The following is a 22,551-nucleotide window of genomic DNA, read 5'->3' on the forward strand; positions in this document are numbered from 1 at the left end:
TGGGGAGGAAAAAGTGGGAGGGAAGCAATTTATTTTTTAATTTTAATTTTATTTCTTCAATTTAGAACATTATTCCTTGGTTACAAGAATCATATTCTTTCCCTCCCTCCCCTACACCCACCCTTCCTGTAGCCAACGCGCAATTCCACTGTGAATTATATGTGTCCTTGATCAGAACCTACTTCTGTTTGCTACTTGATGTTTTCTCTAGGATGTTCATTTAGAGTCTACATCCCCAATCATATCCCCTCGACCCATGTAATCAAGCAGTTGTTTTTCTTTGGTGTTTCTACTCCCACATTTTTTCCTCTGAATGTGGATAGTGTTCTTTCTTATAGATTTGTCAGAGTTGTTCAGGATCACTGAATTGCACTAATGGAGAGGTCCATTACATTCGATTGTACCACAGTGTGTCAGTCTCTGTGTACAATGCTCTCCTGGTTCTGCTCCTTTCACACTGCATCAATTCCTGGAGGTCGTTCCAGTCCCTATCGAATTCCTCCATTTTATTATTCCTTTGAGCACAATAGTATTCCATAACCAACAGATACCACAATTTGTTCAGCCATTCCCCAATTGAAGGGCACCCCCATATTTTCCAATTTTTTTTTGCCACCACAAAGAGCACAGCTATGGATATTCTTGTACACTTAAGTCTTTTCCCTTATTATCTCTTTGGGGTACAAACCCAGCAGTGCTATAGCTGGATCAAAGGGCAGGCAGTCTTTTATCACCCTTTGGGCATAGTTCCAAATTGCCCTCCGGAATGGTTGGATCAATTCACAATTCCACCAGCAATGAATTAGTGTCTCCACTTTGCCACATCCCCTCCCGCATTCATTACTTTCCATAGCTGTCATGTTAGCCAATCTGCTAGGTGTGAGGTGATACCTCAGAGTTGTTTTGATTTGCATCTCTCAGATTATAAGAGATTTCTTTAATTGCAAATTGACTATTCATGTCCCTTGCCCATTTATCAATTGGAGAATGACTTGATTTTTTGTACAAGGGAAGCAATTTAGATCTTACAATTTTGGAAAACAAATGTGGAAAATTGTTATTGCATGTGATTGGGGAAATAAAATATCTTTGAATAAAGAAAGTTGTTTACTTCTTTGGGTATTCATGGATACCCAATGGAATAATTCATGGAATGAATTTTAGAGGAACTAAATAGTTACTGAGCATATATTTAATGCCAGAAATAAGAATTAATTCACTAGTCAAGTATAGGGATAGCCCTAAAGGGAAGGGATTATTTAGTGAGAAGTAGGAAGGAGAAGGGTAACAAAGTATGAATTAATGACAGAAGAGGCCTTTCATTGAAAGCTCAGTAGTGGTTAAGAAAAAGACAGTAATTTGGGCAGGATCTTTATCCTCCTACCATCATTCCTATTGCTTCTTCCTCTGATCCTCTATAGCAATACTCAAAGAAAGTAAATAAAAGGTACCCTCCACTAATGCTTTAGGGCCATTAAAAATGCTTTGTTCCTGCCTACTTAATGGTCCATAAAGGGTGGAAGTGTACTCTCCAAGGAATTTTCTCATTCTTAGAGATTCATTCTGTTTTGGACCAGTGATTCCCACCAGAATTCCCTTTCAGACCCTCTTATTTAGAAAATTGGGGCAAAGTGAACTAGGATTAAAGTATAGTATGCTATACTTGAACTCTAGGGGTATGGGGGAGATCATGGTAATTTGGACAAGAACTATACTTTTCTTCTCCACCTGCCCCTTCTGGTCTTTTAACCCTATCACAGCCTTGCCCCTTCTTTGGGCACGAATCTAGAGAAAAATGGCTAAAATTTTTGTCTAGGAATGCTTTAAGATCATTTAATAACAACAGAATTCAGGTTGCCTCTCACCCTTTCTTCCAAAAGAGGCAGGATATCTTCTCTACCTACAAAGTTATAATTGTGAGAAGCACTGTTTGAAATGTCCTCAATGAATTGGCTTGTGGCTTGGAAACCTTATTACTCCTCTGTACCAGTTAGCGCCACTAACTCCTTCAGAAAAGACCCAGTGACCTCTTGTGGGGATCCTGCTTGGGGAGTTTTGGTGTGAGTGAAGACACTGCCTTAACCAGAAATTGGGCAAGTTTAAGCAAAATTCTATCACATTCTGCAACCAACATCTTTGGTTAACTAGTGTGCTAATGAGAAAAGGCTAGAACTAATGAGTGAATTGAAATCATTCCTATCTGTTTCTGAATTTTAAAGATCCTTGAGTCTGATAAATGTGAAATTAAAATAAAATGCTTAAAAGCTAAAATTCCTTGCAATTGAAGTTTCTTTTTCTTTATGTTGTTATTAATCCCTGAATATATCTACTAAGGCTTTTTTTAGAACCATTTTTTGGGAATTCTGCTTATCTTCCATTTTGCCTAGGCATCATAAAAAATTTTTTTTAAAGCAATGTTTGTGTCAGGAAATCCTTTTACAATTAAAAATTTCTAGTGACTTTTTTTTGTTCCAACTTTTGAATTCATGAATTTTGATTATGATTTGAGGTCATCATGAATACAAGATTCTACAATTTCACTTTCTAGGCATTGTAGTCAATTCATCCTCTATTGTAGAGAATAGTTTTCTTTTTTGCTATAGGTTCTTGTACTCTCAAAATAGAACACTTTATGACTTCTATTTTGAATCATTTGATTCATCTGTGTATTTCGGATTGTTGGTCTTGAACAGCTAATATATTTCTCATTTCATCAATTCTATATATGTATTAGTCTTATAAAAGCCATCAAAGATCCTATTTGTTCTCTTTCCTAATTACATTTACATGTATAGCTTAGTTCCCAGCAGTAAATATTTATACTGTCCATGTGCAAGATTCTCATCAAGTCAGAATTATCAAATGAGCATAATATTGTAAAGAAAAGGCTAATTTAATATTTATGTAAAGAGCTAAGAAGTATACAGCACCACATTTTGATGTTTCCTTCAATTTTCCATCTCTGAATCTAAGATCCAAAGAAAAGCACCAGCATGTTATTTTTGGTTTGGTTTCCCAAATTAATCTGCTTTACCTCTGCTATTGAACTTAAAAACTTCTAAAATTTTGGGAAGCCTCACTTATAGAACTGTGCTTATCAACTCCTACAGCATGTTCTGTATATTTCTCTGACTCAGACCAGTTTAAAAACAAGATAGAGGTTTATTTTGAAACATGATGAACTAGAAGGGAGGATTAGGGAATAAGGTACCCTAATCTAAGAATTCTAGCTACTCCTCCCCCCCCCCCCGCCTTTCTTGCAAAGGGGTGCTTTCTGGTCTTCCAAGCTGCTTAATTCCCTACACTGACTCTCTAAAAATTTCCCCATCTATCTGACTAACTGACTCTATAATCCTCCCAGATAAATTTTGGCAAAGTATATAGTTCTTCATAGTAGTTTAAGGTGACCCTTTATTCTCAGGGTTCAACCCTGGCTGGTTAGGCCTAAAATGGCTGTAGGCCTTCCCACAACAGACAGGTTCACAGGCTGGCAGGACACAGATCTTCAGAGCAGCTGGAAACACTCTTTTGGTAGGCTGGAAACAGGAGTGGATCACAAGGTATCGAAGGATTTTTCCAAACAAGACACTAGAGTTGGTAGCTTCGGCTTTCAAAGCGGTAGAAAACAAACTCCCACTCGGCTCACACAGATCGCAAGCAAGAATAAGTTGTAGCTTCAGGTGCTCCCAGAAACAGGAAACCAAAAGCCCCTTAGTAACGCTCTGTGTCCTCTCTTATATTTTCCCCACATTCCAGAACACAGCCTATGCAGTGGCATGGCATGTGGTAAAGTCCAGCATATTCCCTCTGCAAATTCTCCTCTCTGTTACCTGTTTACACTCAATTCTCTCCTTTCCTTATACCACTGGATTCAACAAACTTTTGTACCCTAGTGGATCGTTGGCCAGGTGCTATGTACATTTATCAGTAGATTGAGAGTCAGTAGATTGAGAGCCAGGCCTAGAGACAGGGGGACCTAGGTTTAAATCTGGCCTCAGACACTTCCTAGCTGTGTGACCCTGGGCAAGTCACTTAACCCCCATTGCCTAGCCCATATAACTCTTCTGCCTTGGAGCCAATATACAGTATTGACTCCAAAATGGAAGATAAGGGTTTGAAAAAAAGAATTAGTAAGAATCTAGAAGAAATAAAATAATGGTAATGGTAATATAATTGAAACTACTCATTCTGGCCTATTTAAACAAATAACTGCTTATGAAAACTGGATAATAGACAGCAAGATTGACATTGATATCAGGTACAGTATTATACAGGAGGAATAATCAATATATATCATTGCCATAAGAAGAGGACTAAAAATGACTTAACAAAGACATGGGTTACCAGGTGGAAAGAGGTAGCAGTCAAATGTAATGCTCATTTAAAATGTAACTTCTATTTATTAAATCTTCCAAGGAAGGATAATGGATTATCATGAGTAGTGTCACATCATAAAGCACAGAAAGGCAATTATGGGTAAAATCAGCTTAAAGTGACCCTCATAAAAGATCAAGTTGATCAAAGTCATCCTGAGGGCATTTAAAAATTTAAGTTGAAGGATAACAAACAGAAGAAAAATGGAAAAGCTATGCAAGGATTTTTTTATTGCAAATAATTTACCATCAAGGACAGCAGAACCATCACACTTAAACTTTATTTTCTTAGTCCTAAATATACTTTTATAGGGAGGTAGAAATATTAATAATGTAAATAAAAGTAGAAAAAGCTTCCATATTGGATCATATATACATAGAGGAGATCTGTGTTAAAGATCTGATGAAAGGAAACTAAATCAAAAGGAGGTGAAGATACTAAATTGTGGGAAAAAATCTTGTACCTCAATATTGAGAGAAAGCAATTGAGAGTATTAATAACTGACCTGCATATTTATTTTCTCACCTATATAAAAACCTTCACAAATCTGGCCTCAGACAGTATTCCTAGCTGTGTGATTTTAGGCAAGTTACTTATCCCCAATTGCCTAATCCTTACAGTTCTTCTGCCTTGGAATCAATACTTAGTATTGGTATAGTACAAATATATAAAAAATATGTCATATATGACAATCAATAAAAATGAACAATGAGTTGGGCCAAGAGTTAAACAAGTTGAGGAGGGTAGGCTGGATTGCCTTCAGAAAACTGTTAAGTTCCCGCATTGATCATAACCTTCTCCCAGAAACAAAGGCCCACCTATTTAGTACAACTATTATACCAGTATGGCTTTATGACAGACATATGGAACATAATGTGCTCTAAAGAATTGACAGATGAATATGACACAAGGCAATGGGGAAGTACATAGTGTGCATGTGTATGAGCAGACCACAACATAGCAAAAATTAGTAACTTCAGAGATAAAACAGAGCAAAAGATAGCATCAAGAAAATACTTAATTGGAAAGACCTAGTGGTCATGTGGCAGTTGTGAGGAATGGCAGATAGACAGTCTGAAGGTTCCTCTAATCTCCTTATGGCATCAGGAAAAAGTGGGAAAGGGCCCCTTTGGGAGGACATTGGCAACAGTTGGTTAGGAGGGGCATACATGAAAGGATTGTGCTCTGCATTGTTGCAAGGAGCATCAAAATTAATGGTACCAAGGATCAACTGTGTGCTTTTGAATACTTCCCTTCTCATTTAGTTTTTTGACCTCATTTGCTGTAGAGCTAGATGATTTCAAGGCTCTTCTTTCCTCACAAATGTAGGTAAGGGGTGGATGGTAATGTAGAGGCTTAGTCTAGGTGCCTGTGAAGAAGGGAGTGTGGGCAGCATGGAAGTTGAGGTGTATTTTCTTCACCCCTTATTATTGCAGAAGGTTTACATTGTGGAGATATTTTGTTTTTTTCTTAATTGCTGCATTTTCTTTACTGTATATTTGTTGCATTACTTATTGATTCAAGGGTGTAAGATATAGGAGTTATTCTCAGAGTTAACTGCCTCTGCTCTTGTATAAGTAGTAGTGGTTTTATCATTTTTCTGCAAAGCAGAGTATTTTTTAAAGACAATTTTATAAGCATAATAGACATTTTTATTGTTAAATTTAGCCATGCCATACTTTCATACTTTGTTGATTTACTTCATGCTTTTCTATCAAAATATGGTTGTATGTGTGTATATGTTTTATACTGGACCTATGATTTCACTGATGACAGGAATTCCCTATGAAGAGATTCACTCTGTCACTAAAGAGTGAAAAGTTTTTAAAACTAAGAATCTTAGTTACTTGGGGCACTAAGAGGTTAAGTGTATTAAGCCTAGGTTAATACAGCCAATAAGTGTTGTAAGGATTAAAATTAATATCCAGTACTCCAAGTATTATATTTAATAATACTTATTAAATATTTATCTTGAAGTATAAAGAAATAATTCTAGCAAAAAACCAAAAGCCACTCCTCTCTTTTCCACCATGGAACCTGAGACCCTGTGGGCAGAAACAGAAACTCAAAACTTCCTTCATGTTTGGAGATGCACAAACAGGAAAAGGGGATTATGGGAAATGTAGTCTCTAGGGTTCAAGATTCTAAATCAACACAATCTCCCTGTTATCCTTTGGGAGACCAGTCTCCCCAATTGATCATGAAAATATAACTAATATAACTTGAACTAGAGGTATATACAAATATTGCAGTTTTTAAAGGGAAATTACAATAATTTGAAAAGAAATAAAACCAATAATGGGTGCATTGACAAAAAGCCAATTAGGGGGCAGTCCCCTTTGGCATAAGAATGTACATTCAAAAACAAAAGCATTCAACCCCTCCAAAGTTCAAATTCGCCATATCTCAAAGTTCACTCTGGATCTTCTGGACAGCTTGTGGTATCTGCAGGCATATTCACGGAGCTTTCTAGATTCTGGGAGGTAGTCTCTTGTTCTAAATTTGGCTCAAATGCAAGTCAAAGTTCACAACAATAACATAGTCTCCCCTGAGAAAAATAATAATACATCCCTCCCCCCAGGAGGATACAGGGATGCATGTAGGAATTACACAAGAACATACATGGTCAAGTTATAAGGCATATGAATCAAGTATCAAAAAAAATCAAGGAATCAAAGAAATTAAAATTAAAAAAAAAGACTTCTGAGTCAGATAAAAAATATAAAAAGAAAACTTGAAAAAATTCTGGGAAGAAGGAAAAAAAATCACAACTCACAACAGGTTCTTGTAGTGATCCATGTCCCATAAGCATACAACAACAATTAGTCACTAACCCAATTTAGCAGTCTGGACTATAGTAAGTTGTCACATCATGAGAGAAAATAGAAAAAGAGACTAGATCTCGAGACAAATGGGAAATAGAGTTTCCTAGTTCAACCATTTTCTTCATTTTGGGGGGATAATGGAGCCAGAGCAAACAAAGTCATAGGCTTGATATAGAGTGTGGTACAAGGAAGTCCTGCATTTAACACATGTTAAATAGCCACAACCTTGAGTCTCTTGCATGATCAAGTCATTGTGCTTTTTGTGCAGAATGTCGTCAATCCCTGTAGGATTGGTTTGCTTTCCTTCACATTTTTGTGCTTGTTTGGCACTTTTCAGGTCAAGTTCTGTGCTCCTTTGTGGTCTTTGTCCTTGGATTAGACATAGTCATCAAGCTAAAGTCTCATAATAGTTAAATAACTAGTGGCAGGTTGCTATAGTCCAAAGCTTTTTGGGTATGTTTTTTTTATGTGCTAGGTAAATGGATATTTTAGCTTATTCTATTGCAAAAAGTAAAAATAGTTAAAACAATTTTCAATGCTAGTGACATGTGTTTCAAAAGCAAAAAAATGAGAAAAGAAGGAAAAAATCAAATACTATATGACACATATGACACATACACATATTTGTGTATGACACAAATAAAATGTTAAAATTTTGTATATTACACAATTACAGAGGTAAAGCATAGGGACTAGTTTTAAAAAAATAATATTTATTTCTTCTTTTACTTACCATGATCCACAGTGTAAGTGCAAATAAAGCAGATAAAATAATGTCAGTGCCAATGAGGTAGACAAAGCAATAATACATTCAAGAAAATACAAAAACAAAACCAAAAATCAGTAAAGGCACAAAAGGCACATCAGGTCAATATAGGTCACTAATGCAGATTTTCTTCTATGAAGTAGTACATGTGTTGCCCTACAAGGCAATTTGAGCAAATACAAGGATCAATCAAATAAAGTGCAACAAAATAGTACAAATCCAGCAATAAAGAAATCCAATCAAAATCAATAGTCAAATAAAATCAGTGCAAACAATTATTCACCATTAACAGAAGTTTACAACTGAAGTAGCCATTTTACATGGCTACAATAAATCCATGAGTCCCTCTCATCAATTTTTATGGCTGTTGCTATAGTTAATAAGACCTGGAATGATCCATCATAAGCAGTATGTTTGAAATTCTTTATGAACACAGTATCACCTGGGTTTAAATCATGAAGTGAGAAATCAATGGGGCCTGCTTAAACAGCAGCTCCAGAGTTGTGGAGTTCTTTCAGTTTTGTTTGTAATTGTCTTATGTTCAAAAGGCAACCATATAGGTGTTACCAACCGTTAATGCTACATGGGGCTCATTAGTATGGGGCGGGGGGCAGTGGATAGGGACAATGGGCAGAAATACGTCAGGGTCTGGAAAATCAAAGGTTGTATCCTCTGATTCCTGTGCCCCAATCCCCCCTTACATCTTCATAATCTTTGGGTAGTACCTTGGGTTCCCCCCTGAAAGGCAGTAGCTCCCTGGGGGGTTCTGGGGCAAGCTCCACTCAAAATATACTGCTGTGGGGTCATTTGGTATGAGTTGTTAGGTGCCTGATTTATGTCTCTAGGATTGTTATCAGTCCTAAAATTATGATTCCTGAAATCACCATTATAATTATCATTCCTGTAATTGTTCCTATAAGAATTTCTCCAGTTGGTATATTTCATCAGTACCCTGGGAAAATTCATACAGTTCATCATTATGTGGCCTTTCTTATGACAGAATTGGCAGGTAAGAGACTGATAGGTTCTTGGATAGGTTCTTGGAGAGGGACTAGCACCATTGGTTGATCACCATGCCCTTTGTTTTGTTTATCAATCTTTTCCTCCAAATATTTGATGTGTTTTCTCAAGGTTTTTATGAAATTATTTGCCTCTTCCTGTTTTTCCTTTTGGCCTTTAAAGATATAAGAAGCAGTATTTTGCAACTCTTCAAAGTCCATCTGAGGCCACCATGGGCAATGCATCTTAAAATAATCTTGGACCACCTTGCAAGAGTTGTTGACAAAATGTCTCCTTATTTGCTTAATATCTTTGTCTTTAGAAATATCAAGGTGTAGATATTGACCCCCCCAAGCTCAATGAGCTTATCCATGAATTGTGAGGGTGTCTCATTTTCTGATTGTCTAAGCCTCTCAAATTTTGACCATGCTTCCATATCCTCAGAGCATTCTTGCATAGCTGTTATAATGGCATCCCTACAACGATGTAATTGCAACCAGCCCTTGGTACTGTTAAAATCCCATGTCCTGAGATCCTGAGCTGGGCAGTGTGGTACACCATGTCCCCAGACCTTGTTAAAATGAGCAAATTCTCAATATCCTTATAAAATGGGTTATATTGATAAAAAATATCAGCCATCATCTTTGTCACAACCAAAGGTTCAGATTCAAATGAAAGTATATTATATTTCAGTTCTCTAATTTCTTGGGGAGTAAAAGAAATATCGTGTCTTAGAGTCACCACATCCCCATTGCATTCTATTTTGGGCACTTCCCTTAAGGGGAAAATAACTTAATAGTAGTCATTTGATGTCTGTGATTATTTAGAAAATGACTGTGAGAATGCCAAGGCAACATTGGTAGGAACAGATATTGTAGCAGCATGACATTCCTTTGTAGCAGGGGCTGGTTGTGGGGTGAGAGAAAGGGCAGGAGAGGATGGGAGGTTAGAAGAAGGATCAAGGGAGGTAAGATCAGCCAGGAGTTGCAGAGTATGAGAAATATGTTGCAGAGTATGTATACGAGAGGGGTGTCTCATCTCCATTTTGGGAGAAAAAGGGTTGTCTTCTATTTGTGGTTCAGGAGAAGGCTCGCAAAATTCAGACTTGTTTTAGGTGGGATCAGTATTTTTCATTAGGTCATGTAAGTGTTTGAAATTTTTTGATTGTATTTTCCTTTTGGTCTGCATTTCTGCTTTAATCTCTCATATAGAGGCATCTTTTGTCTTAAGAATGAAGATCAGAAAAACAAAATGTCCTAGGAGTATAAGGAGAAGGGAATTTGGAATTTTCATGCTTCTAATTGGCAAAAAGCAAAAGGCTTTCATGTATGGTAGCATTTATGCTGCTTAGCATTTTGATCAAAAAAGGAAAAAAATAATGTATATTTTATTTATTTTTTTATTTTTCAGTTGTTATTATAAGGGGTGGAAGGTGAGGGTATTCAGCTTATTTAATTTTTTATGATTTTATTGGATTTTTATTTTTAAAGAAAGGGGAAACATTTTTAATTTTCAAAAAATTTATTTATTTGTTGCTGCCATCTAATGGAAGCAAACAACCACTGTAGCTAAGCAGGAAAGGGGGGAAAAAACAAAAGAGAAGAGAGAAAAAATAAGAAAAGGAAGAAGAAAAGAGAAGAAAACAATCAGTGCTCAATATTGACCTCTAGTGACCAAGAGGCAGCACTACAACTGGGAGGGGTTAGGGGTGCTTAAAAAAAGTGGGCTAGGACCCTCCCAGTCAAGGCAAGAGCCTGGTGGAGTCTAGGGGGCCATTAGCTGTCCAGTGGGGAAAGGGGCTTCCCTTGGAGCTGGCTGGGCAAAGGGAAGCTTATACTCACCAGCTGGAACGGAGATTAGGGCAGGGCAGAAGAAGCAGCATCAGAAGTGGCAGAAGCAGCAGCAATGCGGGGGGTGGGGGGGATGGGGGGGTGGGGCCAGGCTGGAACTAGCTCTGGCTAAGGAAAAAAAAAACAACAGAAGCTTTGGGCAGCAGGTAGGAGAAGCCAAGCCAGGTGAGACTAGGCTTCAGTACTGAGGTAGGTCAGGGGTGCTGTGGCTGAGGTAGTAGTTTGAGGCAGCAGGGAGCCTGCTGCTTAGCTGTGGCCAAGCTGCGGGCAGGAATGGGCAATCAGGCTGATTGGATTGCTCTCCAGGCCATGGGCAGGGAGGCTTCTCTACCAAGTCCCCTAAATTAAGGCAGCTGGGTGTGGCAGGGCAGCTGGGGTATAAAATACTCAAATACTCACAGCTTCCAGAGGCTTGAAAATTAATATCCAGTACTCCAAGTATTATATTTAATAATATTTATTAAATATTTATCCTGAAGTATAAGGTAGTAAGGCTAGCAAAAACCAAAAGCTGCTCCTACCTCTTCCACCATGGAACCTGAGACCCCGTGGGTAGAAACAGAAACTCAAAACTCCCTCCACATATGGAGATGTACATACTGGAAAAGGAAAAGGGGATTGTGAGAAATGTAGTCTTTAGGGTTCCAGATTCTACATCAACACAGTGCCAGAGATGGGATCATGCTGTTACCACTTAACTGTGTTACCTTAGACAAGTTGGTTAACCTTTCTAGGTCCCAGATTCCCCCTCTATGAGGTATAAGGGGTTAAACAAGTACATAAATGCTTTTAGCTCTAAGAGATTATAATATTGTGATTTCACTGTCATTATAGCACACATACAGAAAGATTTTCTGTCTTTACCATGAAATAATGTGATGTCTACATTTCTGAATTAAAGGACATCTTTCATCTTGGAATTTTGATTTAAAGGTGATATCAAACCTGGACAGATATTAAAGGTGGGAAGACATGTTTATGTGAGATATGTATTTTTTGTTGGCATTACTAAAACTTGTACAAATGAAAGGTAAATTAAATGAGAAACATGTGACATTCAAATATTATTTAGGTGTTTTAGGAGAAAACTATAGAGCTTCAAGTTGTCTGTTTAGGTAGAAGACAAAGTAGCAGAAAATAAGTCTGATCTTTACAAGTAAAGATGAATTACAATCTATACCCTAGTGATTTAATAATATAATATATTTCTTGAGAAATTTCTTGGAGAAAGTTGAAGCAAATTTGAATTTGATATTAACTATGAAAAGTCATTTCAGGGGTTTTTTCCCCCTTTCAGTGAAAGATAATATTGTTATTTAAGTCATCTTTCAGTAAGCATTGTCATATGTCAGACATTTTCAGGTAAGTATTTTTTTTGTGTTAAGATAATACTTGTTTACTTGAGGAATATACTTTAATTTTAGGGAATCCAGCGGAGTAAAGGTTTTTAGCAGTTGCAGTCTGAATGACTTTAAAAAGTTCATTTCAAAGCCCGAAGTTGACTGTCTTCAAAATCAACCATATGTGAAACCAGTTTACAGAGCAACAGCAATATGTGGAGATGGCTTTGTGGAAGGGGATGAAGAGTGTGATTGTGGATCAGAAAAGGTTTGTAGTAAATAATGGAAACTTAGTGAAATGATTTATATTTGTGTTTCTCATATGTATGTGAAATAGAGGGAATAAGAAATTAGTCCATTTCTTTTAAGTTGGAAAATTAAAGTGTATACACTTAAGAAATGAGCATATATTCACATCTCACACCAAAAATTTCAGAGAATTCCAACTGGATGAGAGAATTAAATATTCTTAAACTGAATTATAAAAAAGATGAAATAAAAAATCATTTGTGACAGTTGTGGTGGGAAGATGATTTTTTTTCCTGTTCAAAAACTAGGTGGAATTATGAGGGACAAGATAGATGTACTCATCTACATTGAGATAAAACATTTTTGTAAACCAAGGCAAATATTTACAAGAAAATGGACAAATTGTGATAAATACTTATGGCAAACATGACATAAAAATTTGCCATGTAAAATATAGAAGGAATTGTTAAATACTGGTATTCTTTCCACATTGTGATTTTATCCATCGCAGTGCCAATATATCTCAAGTTTGCATAAGAAATTAAATGGGAATAATTTGGAGTTTTGTGGAAGCCATAGATGACACAAGAAGGCCAGCAGACAACACAGACAAAATTAAGAAATTCAATAGATATGTAAAATATATGTATAGTATTATATAATATCAACATGTTTTATCTTTTAACACCATAAATGAACATAATTTCCTTTAGTATAAATACCCCATAAAAGAAAAATTTCAAACTTTCTTTAGTATGAAGGGAAGATCAAAAATTTTTAATGGATTTTCAGGATGGTAAGGGTGCTGTAGCCCTAACCCCTACAATATAGAAGGGATACCTACATAAACAAATTGTTTATATTTATGTGAAAAGTGCTTAATCTGTTTAAAACTAAGATACCACTTCATTCCTACCAAATTGGCAAAAAACATAATTAAGGACAATGAAACTAAATGCTAATAGTATTGTAGAGAAAGTTCTATTCATTCACTGGTGATGGAATCATAAATAATTTTGGGGGAGAGTAATATGACATTACAGAGTAAAAATAACATTTCCTTGCATTTAGTAGTTCCATCATTGGAAATGTAACCTGAAAGATTAATCTCAAGCAAAATAACTTTTCAGAGATATTGGTAGTAGCATTGTTTGCAATTACAAAAACTAGAAAAAATCTAAATGTCCAGTAATAAGTGGAGAGATAGCCATGTCATACAGCATTCTGGAGTTAGAGGAATTAAATTTGTTCAGTTTTCTCTCAGGAATTTCTTACTTATGTGATCACCTCTTGGATCTTCAGGGTCCTTACCTGTACAATGAGGTGGTTGGAATTGATAGCATTAGCATAAAATCCCTTTCAGTTACAAACCCATGTTCCTATGAATCTGTGATCCTAAGTAATGATCTATTAATAATGCAGTTAAGATGAACAAGTATGTGGAATATAAAAAAATATATTTATGAAATAATGCAAAGTGAAAAAGAAGGTGCCAGTCTTTGATGTTAAGTATTTCTTTTCTGGGCTTTCAGTAGTTCTTTAAGTTGCTGAGGAAGTAGTGGTTTTAGGACCTTCAGAAGCACCTGTGAAGATACATTGATACAAGTGTTACTTTATGGGATGTAAGGACTGGGCTAGAAGCAGGACTTGTAGTCTAGAGGGTAGGCACTACCATTGCCAGGGCTTTGGGGCATGCAAGCTCATCTTGGTATTTGGTCAGTGGTTGTTGTTGATGTTAAAGAAAGTTATCTCCTCAGAGAATTACGCTCCTTATTGATGGCTGTGGCAAGTTTATACTGGAAACAGAGCTATTAGTCTTGGTAGACTCCTGGGGTCAAGGTCCTGGGCTGTTTCCATTGGAGTCTGAAAGGGAGTTAGTGGTTCAGGTGGGGGTTGGAATTTGACTCACCTGATCTATGTCACCTTCTATCTTCTCCAATAGGGCATTTTTGTAAAGGAGACTATAAGAGACAAGTATTGTATAGTCAGCTTGATAGAAGGAAAGGGAAACAGGACTGTAAACACCTCAATCATGTATCCTTCAAAGCTACAGGTATAAAGAGTCTCTACTGTGTGAGTATGAGACTTGTGGGTCAACAAACAAACCTTTCTCATATTGGTCACACCTAAGGACATTTTGATGATCCTCAAGGTTAAGCAACCAATAAAAATTAATCAGTCACCTTGGGAGGATGAACTCATGGGAAGTGATGAGATAAACAAGTGAAAATTAGGAAAAGAACATACAAAGATCCTAGGCAGAGCTCTGTAGATCACTTATGATTAATGGGTATGACTTTGATGAAGATCCAGCAATGGAGAATGAGAAGGAATGGTCAGGTAGGTAGGAGGAGAACCAGCAGGAAGTTATGTTCCAAAAACCTGGAGGTGAGATTATCAAGGAGAAGAGTGTGTCAGAGGCTGCAAAAAGTTCAAGAAGGATGAGAATTAAGAAAAGATGATTATATTTGCCAATTAAGAGATCAATAGTATCATAGAGGGAAGCATTTTTCAGTTTAATAATAAGGTTGTAATTCACTTGTAGAGAGTTAAGAAGAGAATGAAAGGAAAGGAAATGGAGGAAATTATTGTAGATGACTGTCCTTAATGAATTTAGTCCAAAAAATGGAGAGAATCAGATGACAATTAGCACAAATGGATGGATAAAGTGAGGGTTTTCTGGGAATGGGGGAGATAATGGACTTGTTTGTAGGCACTAGGGAAGAAACTGTTGAACAGGGAGAGACTGAAAATAAGTGAGAATGGAGATGATAAAGGATACAATATTCTGGGGAAAAGAGATGAAATGGGATCATTTGTGCAAGCAAAGGTGTTTTCCCTGGCAAGGATAAAAGTCATCTTATTATGTGAGACAGGGTGAAGGAGGAGAGTGGCTGAAAGCATCTATAGGTTGTGAGCTTAGGGGGAGAGAAGAGGAAACCTCAGAATCACTTTAGCGGCTGAGTAGAGAATGGATGAGGAGAGTGGAGAGGGAGACTTGAAGCAGGAACACCATTTGGAAAGCTATTGAAATAGTCCAGGGGAGAAAAGGTGAGGAACTGACCTATTGTGGTGACTGTGTGGATAGAGGAAAGGGGCTAATATGGTATATGTTGTGGAGGTAGAAATGATAAAATTTGATAACTCAATTGTATATGAGATGTGTGAAAGTGAGGAGGTGGGGATGACATTGAGGCTAGTAGGAAAGTTTGGAAGAAGAGAAGGTTGGAGAAGATAGAAATAATTTTCATAGATGATATCTGAACTTATGGGAACTGAGGAGATCACCAATATAATATAAGGAGAAAGGAGAAAACTCAGTTCAGAGAAAATTAGTGGACATAACTGGGCAAAGATCTACCAAAAGAGAGATGGAAAATAAATAGCCTGATAGGTAGGAGAGTAGAGAGGCCAGAGTTATAAAAATGTAAAGAAGACTCAATACTACGATATGCTAAAGAATGGTAAAGAAGGATAAAGAAAAAGATAAAGCCACTAGATTTGGTAATTAATAAACCTTTGGTAACTTCAAAGGGAACAATTAAATTTTGAGATTGAAAAAGAGATGACAGAAAGATGACTTACAATAAAGTAAGTGAAAAGGAAGTGGGACCGCGAAAATATGGTTTCAAGAGAATGTCTTGATTTTATATTAAAAATAAAGTGCTCACCATGTGAAAAAATTCCCAAATATGAAATACCCAAGTCAGTTGGGTTTTATGGAGATTTTAATTAATACAAATTAAGGAATTAATGAAAGGGAGAGAGAGAGTAAGAGGAAATAATGAGAAAAAGACTAGGCCAGCCTAGGCTAGCCTAGGCTTAAGCCTTAAGAGAAAGATCAGTCAGTCTTTAATTCACTCACCACAAGATTTGTCCCAAGCAAGATTCTAATGTTCAGAGAGACCCTTCAGTTTAGCTCCTCAGCTCCACTAAGTTCAGCCACCGAGCCCTCCAATTCAGCTTTGGCAAGCTGACTCTCAGAGGCCTTTCTGACCTCCTTTTAAAGAGAATTTTCTCCTATGTCACCTCCCCTAAGTTCTCACATCTACCATTCACAGTAGACGTTTTCACAGGACTGACCATTCTTAATTCACATCTTCTTTAGTTCTCAACTTCTCTGGGTAGGCTAAAACTTCTGAGTAAGTTCACACCTCTTTTGTTAAGCTTGTCCCTTGCAAGTTTGCAAGTTGCCTGACCTTCATTGCCTGACCTTCATAGGTACTTAGCACCTTTTTGTATTAGATCTAGAAATAGACTTAGTTTAAGGGCTTTTGCCTCATTATAAGTATGAGTTAAGTACTTTTCATTGTTCAGTAAGGAGTTTACAACTTTATCTTCACCTAAAGTATGCTTAAGTATGGGTGGAGCAATGTTAGAGTTCTCACATTCCTGATCAAGTACCTTCATTGTTTAAAATGGGGAATGGTCTTAACCAAATGTTCTAAGGTAGAGTCTGAGAATTTTTAAAATTCACAAGTCTGAGAAATTTTAAGATTCGCAATCCCCCCTGATGATAATTGGGAGACTAGTCTCCCCATTGATCAGTTAACATAATCATCTTGTAGTCCTAAATGCACTTCTAACTACACATGCATACAATATTCAATTTTCTAGGAGGAAATTAGGGTAGTTAGGGAGGAATAGAAAAGAAAGAAAGCAAAACCAATGTTTTGCTAGGTGCATTGACAGAAAGCCAAATCAGGGGCAGTCCCTTTTGGCATAAAATGTACATTTACAATAAGTGTTCAATCAAACTTCAGTTCAAACAACCACACCCAAAGTTCATTCTTGATCTTCTTGCTGTAGTGTAGGTTTTCTAGTATCTTTCTGCAACAGTTCATTCTTTGGATTTAGGAGTTAGCAAGCTTTTTCCTTGAAGATCTTTTCTCAAACAAAAAATCAAAATCTTGGATTTTTAAAATAAAAATACAATCTCAAACAAAAAATCAAAAATATTGGATTTTAAATTAAAATACAACCCCCCCCCCCGAAGTAGGTGTTAAAAAAACATCCAGTTCAGCTCAGGATGCAATGTTGAGTTATGGGGGTGTATGAGTCAATTATCAAAAAAAGAGAAAAACCACAAAAAACATAAGGAAAAATATTCAAAATAGGCCCTTGTATAGGTCCAGTTTAAAGTAATTTCTATCCCACAAGTCTGTAGGACAGAATGCAGTAATATGACACTTACCCATTTGCAGCCAAGACTACAAGAAGTTGCCATAGTATAAGAAGGAAAGAGGAACTAGAATTCTATTTTGATAGGGAAGTGTCATTCCCTCGTCTGATTTTTGACATTCTCAGGGATATAGGGAGCCAGCATAATAGTCAAATTTTGTACTTGTCTGAGTACTTCACAAAGAGTGTAGATACAAGGAAGTCCTATAACTTAACATATGTCAAGTGTCGCAACCTCGAGTCTCACACTAATTTCAGCTCCTTTCATATTGACGTAGAAGTTCATCAATCCCACATGGATTGGTTTCATTTTGATCTGTGTGCTCTTTTTGGCACTATTCAGGTTAAGTTTGTGCTCCTTGTTTTTTTTCCCCATTTTCTAGATTCAGACACAATCATTAATAATAGGCTCATAATATTTTATCAATAAATTGCAGGTTCCCATAGTTTAAAGCTTTTGGGTATGCATTGATATTATAGCAAGACTATATATATATATATATATATGTATTAAACTTTTATTACTGCAAAAAATATTAATTATATGTACCTTTAGTACAAGAAATGAGAAAAACAGAAAAAAATCAAATATTCTAATCAAAAATGAAAGGAAAGTAATAAAAAATAAGGGGAAAAATCAGGAATCCAATGTGTTCTTGAAAAACAGCATCCACTTGTCTATGGATTCTTATCTTCCAATGCATATGATAGGATACAGTCAATCAGTCTCAACAGAAGATGCTTTCTTCACATGTGAGCAATGAATCCACTTCTCTCCAACCTTTATAGATGTTGGAGTAGTTAACAATATTTGGAATGGTCCTTCCCATGAAGGCTAAGTTGCTCCAGTACATTGAAATTCTTAATGTATACCTTGTCTCCTGGGTTCAGGTCATGAAGAGAAAAATCTAGTGGTCCGGCTTGTACTGCAGCTCCGGATTCATAAAGTTCATGTAGTTTGTGCTGTAATTCCTGTATATAGGAAGCAATAGTAGTATCTCCCCCTAATGGTGATGTATATGCAGGGGGAAAAGGTTTAGCCTGTATAGGCAGATGTCCAAAAAGCATCTCACATGGTGAGATGTGTAGGTTTCCATTAGGACTGCTTCTGAGATAAAATAGGACCAGAGGGAGAATTTCAGGCCATTTTAAATGTGTCTTAGTGCATAATTTTCCAATCATAGTTTTAAGTTCTTTGTTCATCCTCTCAACTTGGCCTGAGCTCTGGGGATGATATGGAACATGGAATTTGGGAGTTATCCCCAAGCAAGAATATATCTGGTTTAGGACAGAATCAGTAAAATGACTTCCTCTATCTGAATCAATACATGCTGGCAGTCCAAAGCAAGGAATAATTTCTTTTAAAAGTACCTTAGCAACAAAATCCGCTGTAGCTCAGGTCACAGGAAATGCTTCCAGCCATCTGGTCAGTTGATCTACAATGACTAGACAAAATTTATAACATCCAGCCTTTGGCATTGTTATGAAATCTATCTGTAGATGTTCAAAAGGTGTGTAAGCCAGAGGACGTCCACCAAAGGTTTTTCCACTGAATGAATGCTGGTTATATGCTTGGCAGATAGAGAAGGCTGAACACACTTTAGAGGTTATAGTGGTTATACCAGGGGCTATCCATACTCTCTTGACAGAGTCCACAATGCACTGGGTGCCAAAGTGACCATTTTTATGAATAGATTGTCAAATTTGGTGATAGAATCTTCTAGGGAGCAGGGGTTTTCCTTCAGATGACATCCATACTCCATTAATGTTTTACTTTGAATTTTTGCTTCCATTTTTCCACTTCCTTTTCATTTTAGGAAAGTGATAAATTTAAGACAGTTGTTGTTAATGTTAAAATTAATTCAGGCCCTTCTATGGCTGCTAGCTTTGCAGCGGCATCTGCTCAATCATTTCCTATAGAGACAGGATCAGTGCCACCTGTATGGGCAGAGCAATGAACTACAGCTAGGGCTTCAGGCAGCTAGAGAGCAGAAAGAACTTCATTAATAATTTCTGCATTAGCTATAGATTTTCTAGCTGAGGTTAAAAATCCTCTCTGGAGACATATCATCCAGACTGAGTGACAAATGCCAAAAGCATATCTAGAATCCATTTAAATTGCTGCCTTTTTATCCTTGGCAATTATACAGCTATGTTTCAGAGCTATGAGTTCTGCCCCTTTAGTGCTAATATTAGAGGGTAGTGAAGCTGACCACTCAGTGGCAAATTCTGAGGCTACAGCAACTCCAGTGTAGCATATGCCATCCCTCATAAAAGAGGAACCATCAGTAAATAAGATCAGATCTGGATTGTCTAAGGGAGTGTCCAAGAGATTATCTGGAGGCTTTTCTGCCATGGACACTAAGGCTTCACAATTGTGTAATGGTTCTCCTGTAGTAGGTAAATCTGGAAGCAAGGTGGCAGGGTTAAGAGTAGTACAGCATTTTAAGGTAATATTTTCACTATTTAACAAGGTTATTTCATACCTTGTAATTCTCTTATCTGAGAATGCCTGTGTTCTATGCTTTAGCAACAATGCTTCTGCCTCATGTGAGCACATGCACATAATTGTTAATGGACATCCCAATACTAGATCAACAGTTTTTGTCACTAGTAAGGCTATAGCAGCTACTCCTCTAAGACATGGTGTTGCTCCTGATGCTACTGGGTCCAGTTGAGCAGAATAATAAGCAATTGGGTGCTGAGAAGGTCCCAAAGTCTGAGTTAAAACACCTGAAGCTACTCCTCTTTGCTCACGTACATACAAAGTAAATGGCTTGTTGTAATCTGGGATGCCTAGAGCAGGGGCAGACATGATAGCCTTTTTTAGCTCTGATAGAGCTGACAAGTGTTCAGGCTCTAATTTGAGGGGTTCAGGGAACGAATCTTTTCTTAGTGCTATAAGGGGTTTTGTAATTTCCCCATAGCAAGGAATGTTGGATTCAGATTTATAAGGGATTATTATTCCCTGATCAATTAATGAGTTAATTACTGGTGTAATACCCTCAATTGCCTCTTTTGAGAGGGGATACTGTGGAATGGAAAGAGGTGGGCTAGATTTAGTTTTTATCTGCACAGAACAGTAGATTTAAGTAAGCCTACATCGGAAGAAGATGTGGCCAAAGAGACTCCAGTATATCCTCAGATATTTCAAAAGTGGGAGGCTCTTTTGCCTCCTGGCTCTCTGAGAGAAGTACATGTAGTAAATTTAAAGATTCCTCCAGTATTTCTACTGATAAGGAACCATGTGGGAAGCAAGTTATTGTGGATCTGAGTTTGCATAGAAGGTCTCTCCCAAGCAAATTTAAAGGGGAGTCAGGCATCAAAAGAAAGGAATGTTGTACCTCTAGGGGTCCTACAGACACAATTCTAGGGGGAAGTTTTTTAACTCTTTGGAGTATTCCTGATACTCCCCCTACACTTTGTGAATCAACGGAATAACAATTTAAATCAGGTACATTCTTCAATACAGACCTGGTAGCTACAGTGTCTATTAGACAATCACAATAAGTGTTACCCACCTTTAAGGTAACATGGGGTTCATTAGTATGAGGAGGGCAGTGGATAGGAACAACACGTAGTGTAGGACATCAGGTTCCTGAAAATCAAAGGTTATATCCTCTGATTCCTGTGCCCCAGCCCCCCCCCCAAGACACCTTCATTGTGTTTGGGACATTCCTTGGGCACCCTCCTGAAGGGCACCTCCCTGAGGGGCATTAGCACCTCGAGTATTTTTTGGACAAGCACCATTTTTTATATATTGTTATTGGGTGTTATAATTTTCTTCATTTGGAGCATTGTCATCATTTTCCCAATTCCTATTTCTATAATTTTGGTTTCTAAAGTTCTTATTTCTATAGACATTATAGTTATTTCTATAGTCATTGTTATAATTTCTAAAATTTCTAAAATTCTGGGTTCTATGACCATTATCATCATTTCCTTAGTTATTATTTCTAAAGTTGTTATTAAACTGTATATTCCTTCCAATAATCTTGAGAAAAGTTCTACATTCTATCATTTTGTGACCCTTCTTCTCACAGAAGTGGCAGGTTACTGATTTATTTGTGAATTCCCACAAAGGGGCTATAGTCTCTCCTTTATTTTTCAGTTGTCTCTTTAACATTTCAATTTCTTTCTTTAAGTCTTCCATTAACGTATTATGTTCCTTAGGTCTTTTTACACAACCCTTATAAACATATGTTGCTACTTTCCTCAATTCTTCGAGGTCCATAGAGTCCCAATTAGGACAGATAGTTTTAAAGTAGTCTTTTACCACTGAACAACAGTTCTCAATGAATTGCCAATGTATTTGCCTAATGTCCCTTTCTCTGGATAAATCAAGGTCCATATATGTATTTCCTACGTCAATAAGTCTGTCCATAAACTGGGAGGGTGTTTCATCAATTTCTTGTCGGGTTCTTTCAAATTTTGACCATTTTTCAGGTCTATCAGTGCAAGCTCTCATGGCTGTCAATAATGCTTCTCTGGCCTGGTTTAGTTTTGTGTGATCTAATTCAACATTGGGGTTCCTATGTGGATCTTCAGTTGTCCAATAATGTCCTTTCCTACCTTGTTTCTGATTAGCCAGAGAGATGATATTATTTTCTTCTCTTTTTGTTAAAAATGTCTCTAACAAATTCTCAAAATCCATCCAAGTGGGGTCAAAAGTTCTGAATATTTTCTCTAATTTTTTTATAATTAATATTGGTTCTTCCTCAAATGATGGAAGATCTTCCTTAAATTTATTTAAATCTACATAGCACTGCTGGGTTTGTACCCCAAAGAGATAATAAGGAAAAAGACTTGTACAAGAATATTCATAACTGCTCTCTTTGTGGTGGCTAAAAATTGGAAAATGAGGGGATGTCCTTCAATTGGGGAATGGCTGAACAAATTGGTGGTATATGTTGGTGATGGAATACTATTGTGCTAAAAGGAATAATAAAGTGGAGGAATTCCATGGA

General features: G+C 36.9%; 1 protein-coding gene across 6 annotated transcripts in view; it reads left to right on the plus strand.

Moving 5' to 3' along the window:
* The window catches only part of LOC100032987 (disintegrin and metalloproteinase domain-containing protein 18), a 192,919-nt gene that overhangs the window by 78,506 nt on the left and 91,862 nt on the right, over positions 1–22,551 (plus strand). For all 6 annotated transcript variants that reach the window (XM_007476372.3, XM_007476376.3, XM_007476373.3 and 3 more), the window contains one exon: positions 12,239–12,422. In XM_007476372.3, coding sequence (XP_007476434.2) covers positions 12,239–12,422 — 184 coding nt within the window. The remainder of the gene's footprint in view (positions 1–12,238; positions 12,423–22,551) is intronic.

The sequence above is a fragment of the Monodelphis domestica genome, chromosome 1 (genome assembly GCF_027887165.1).
Source record: "Monodelphis domestica isolate mMonDom1 chromosome 1, mMonDom1.pri, whole genome shotgun sequence".
Classification (NCBI taxonomy): Eukaryota; Metazoa; Chordata; class Mammalia; order Didelphimorphia; family Didelphidae; genus Monodelphis; species Monodelphis domestica.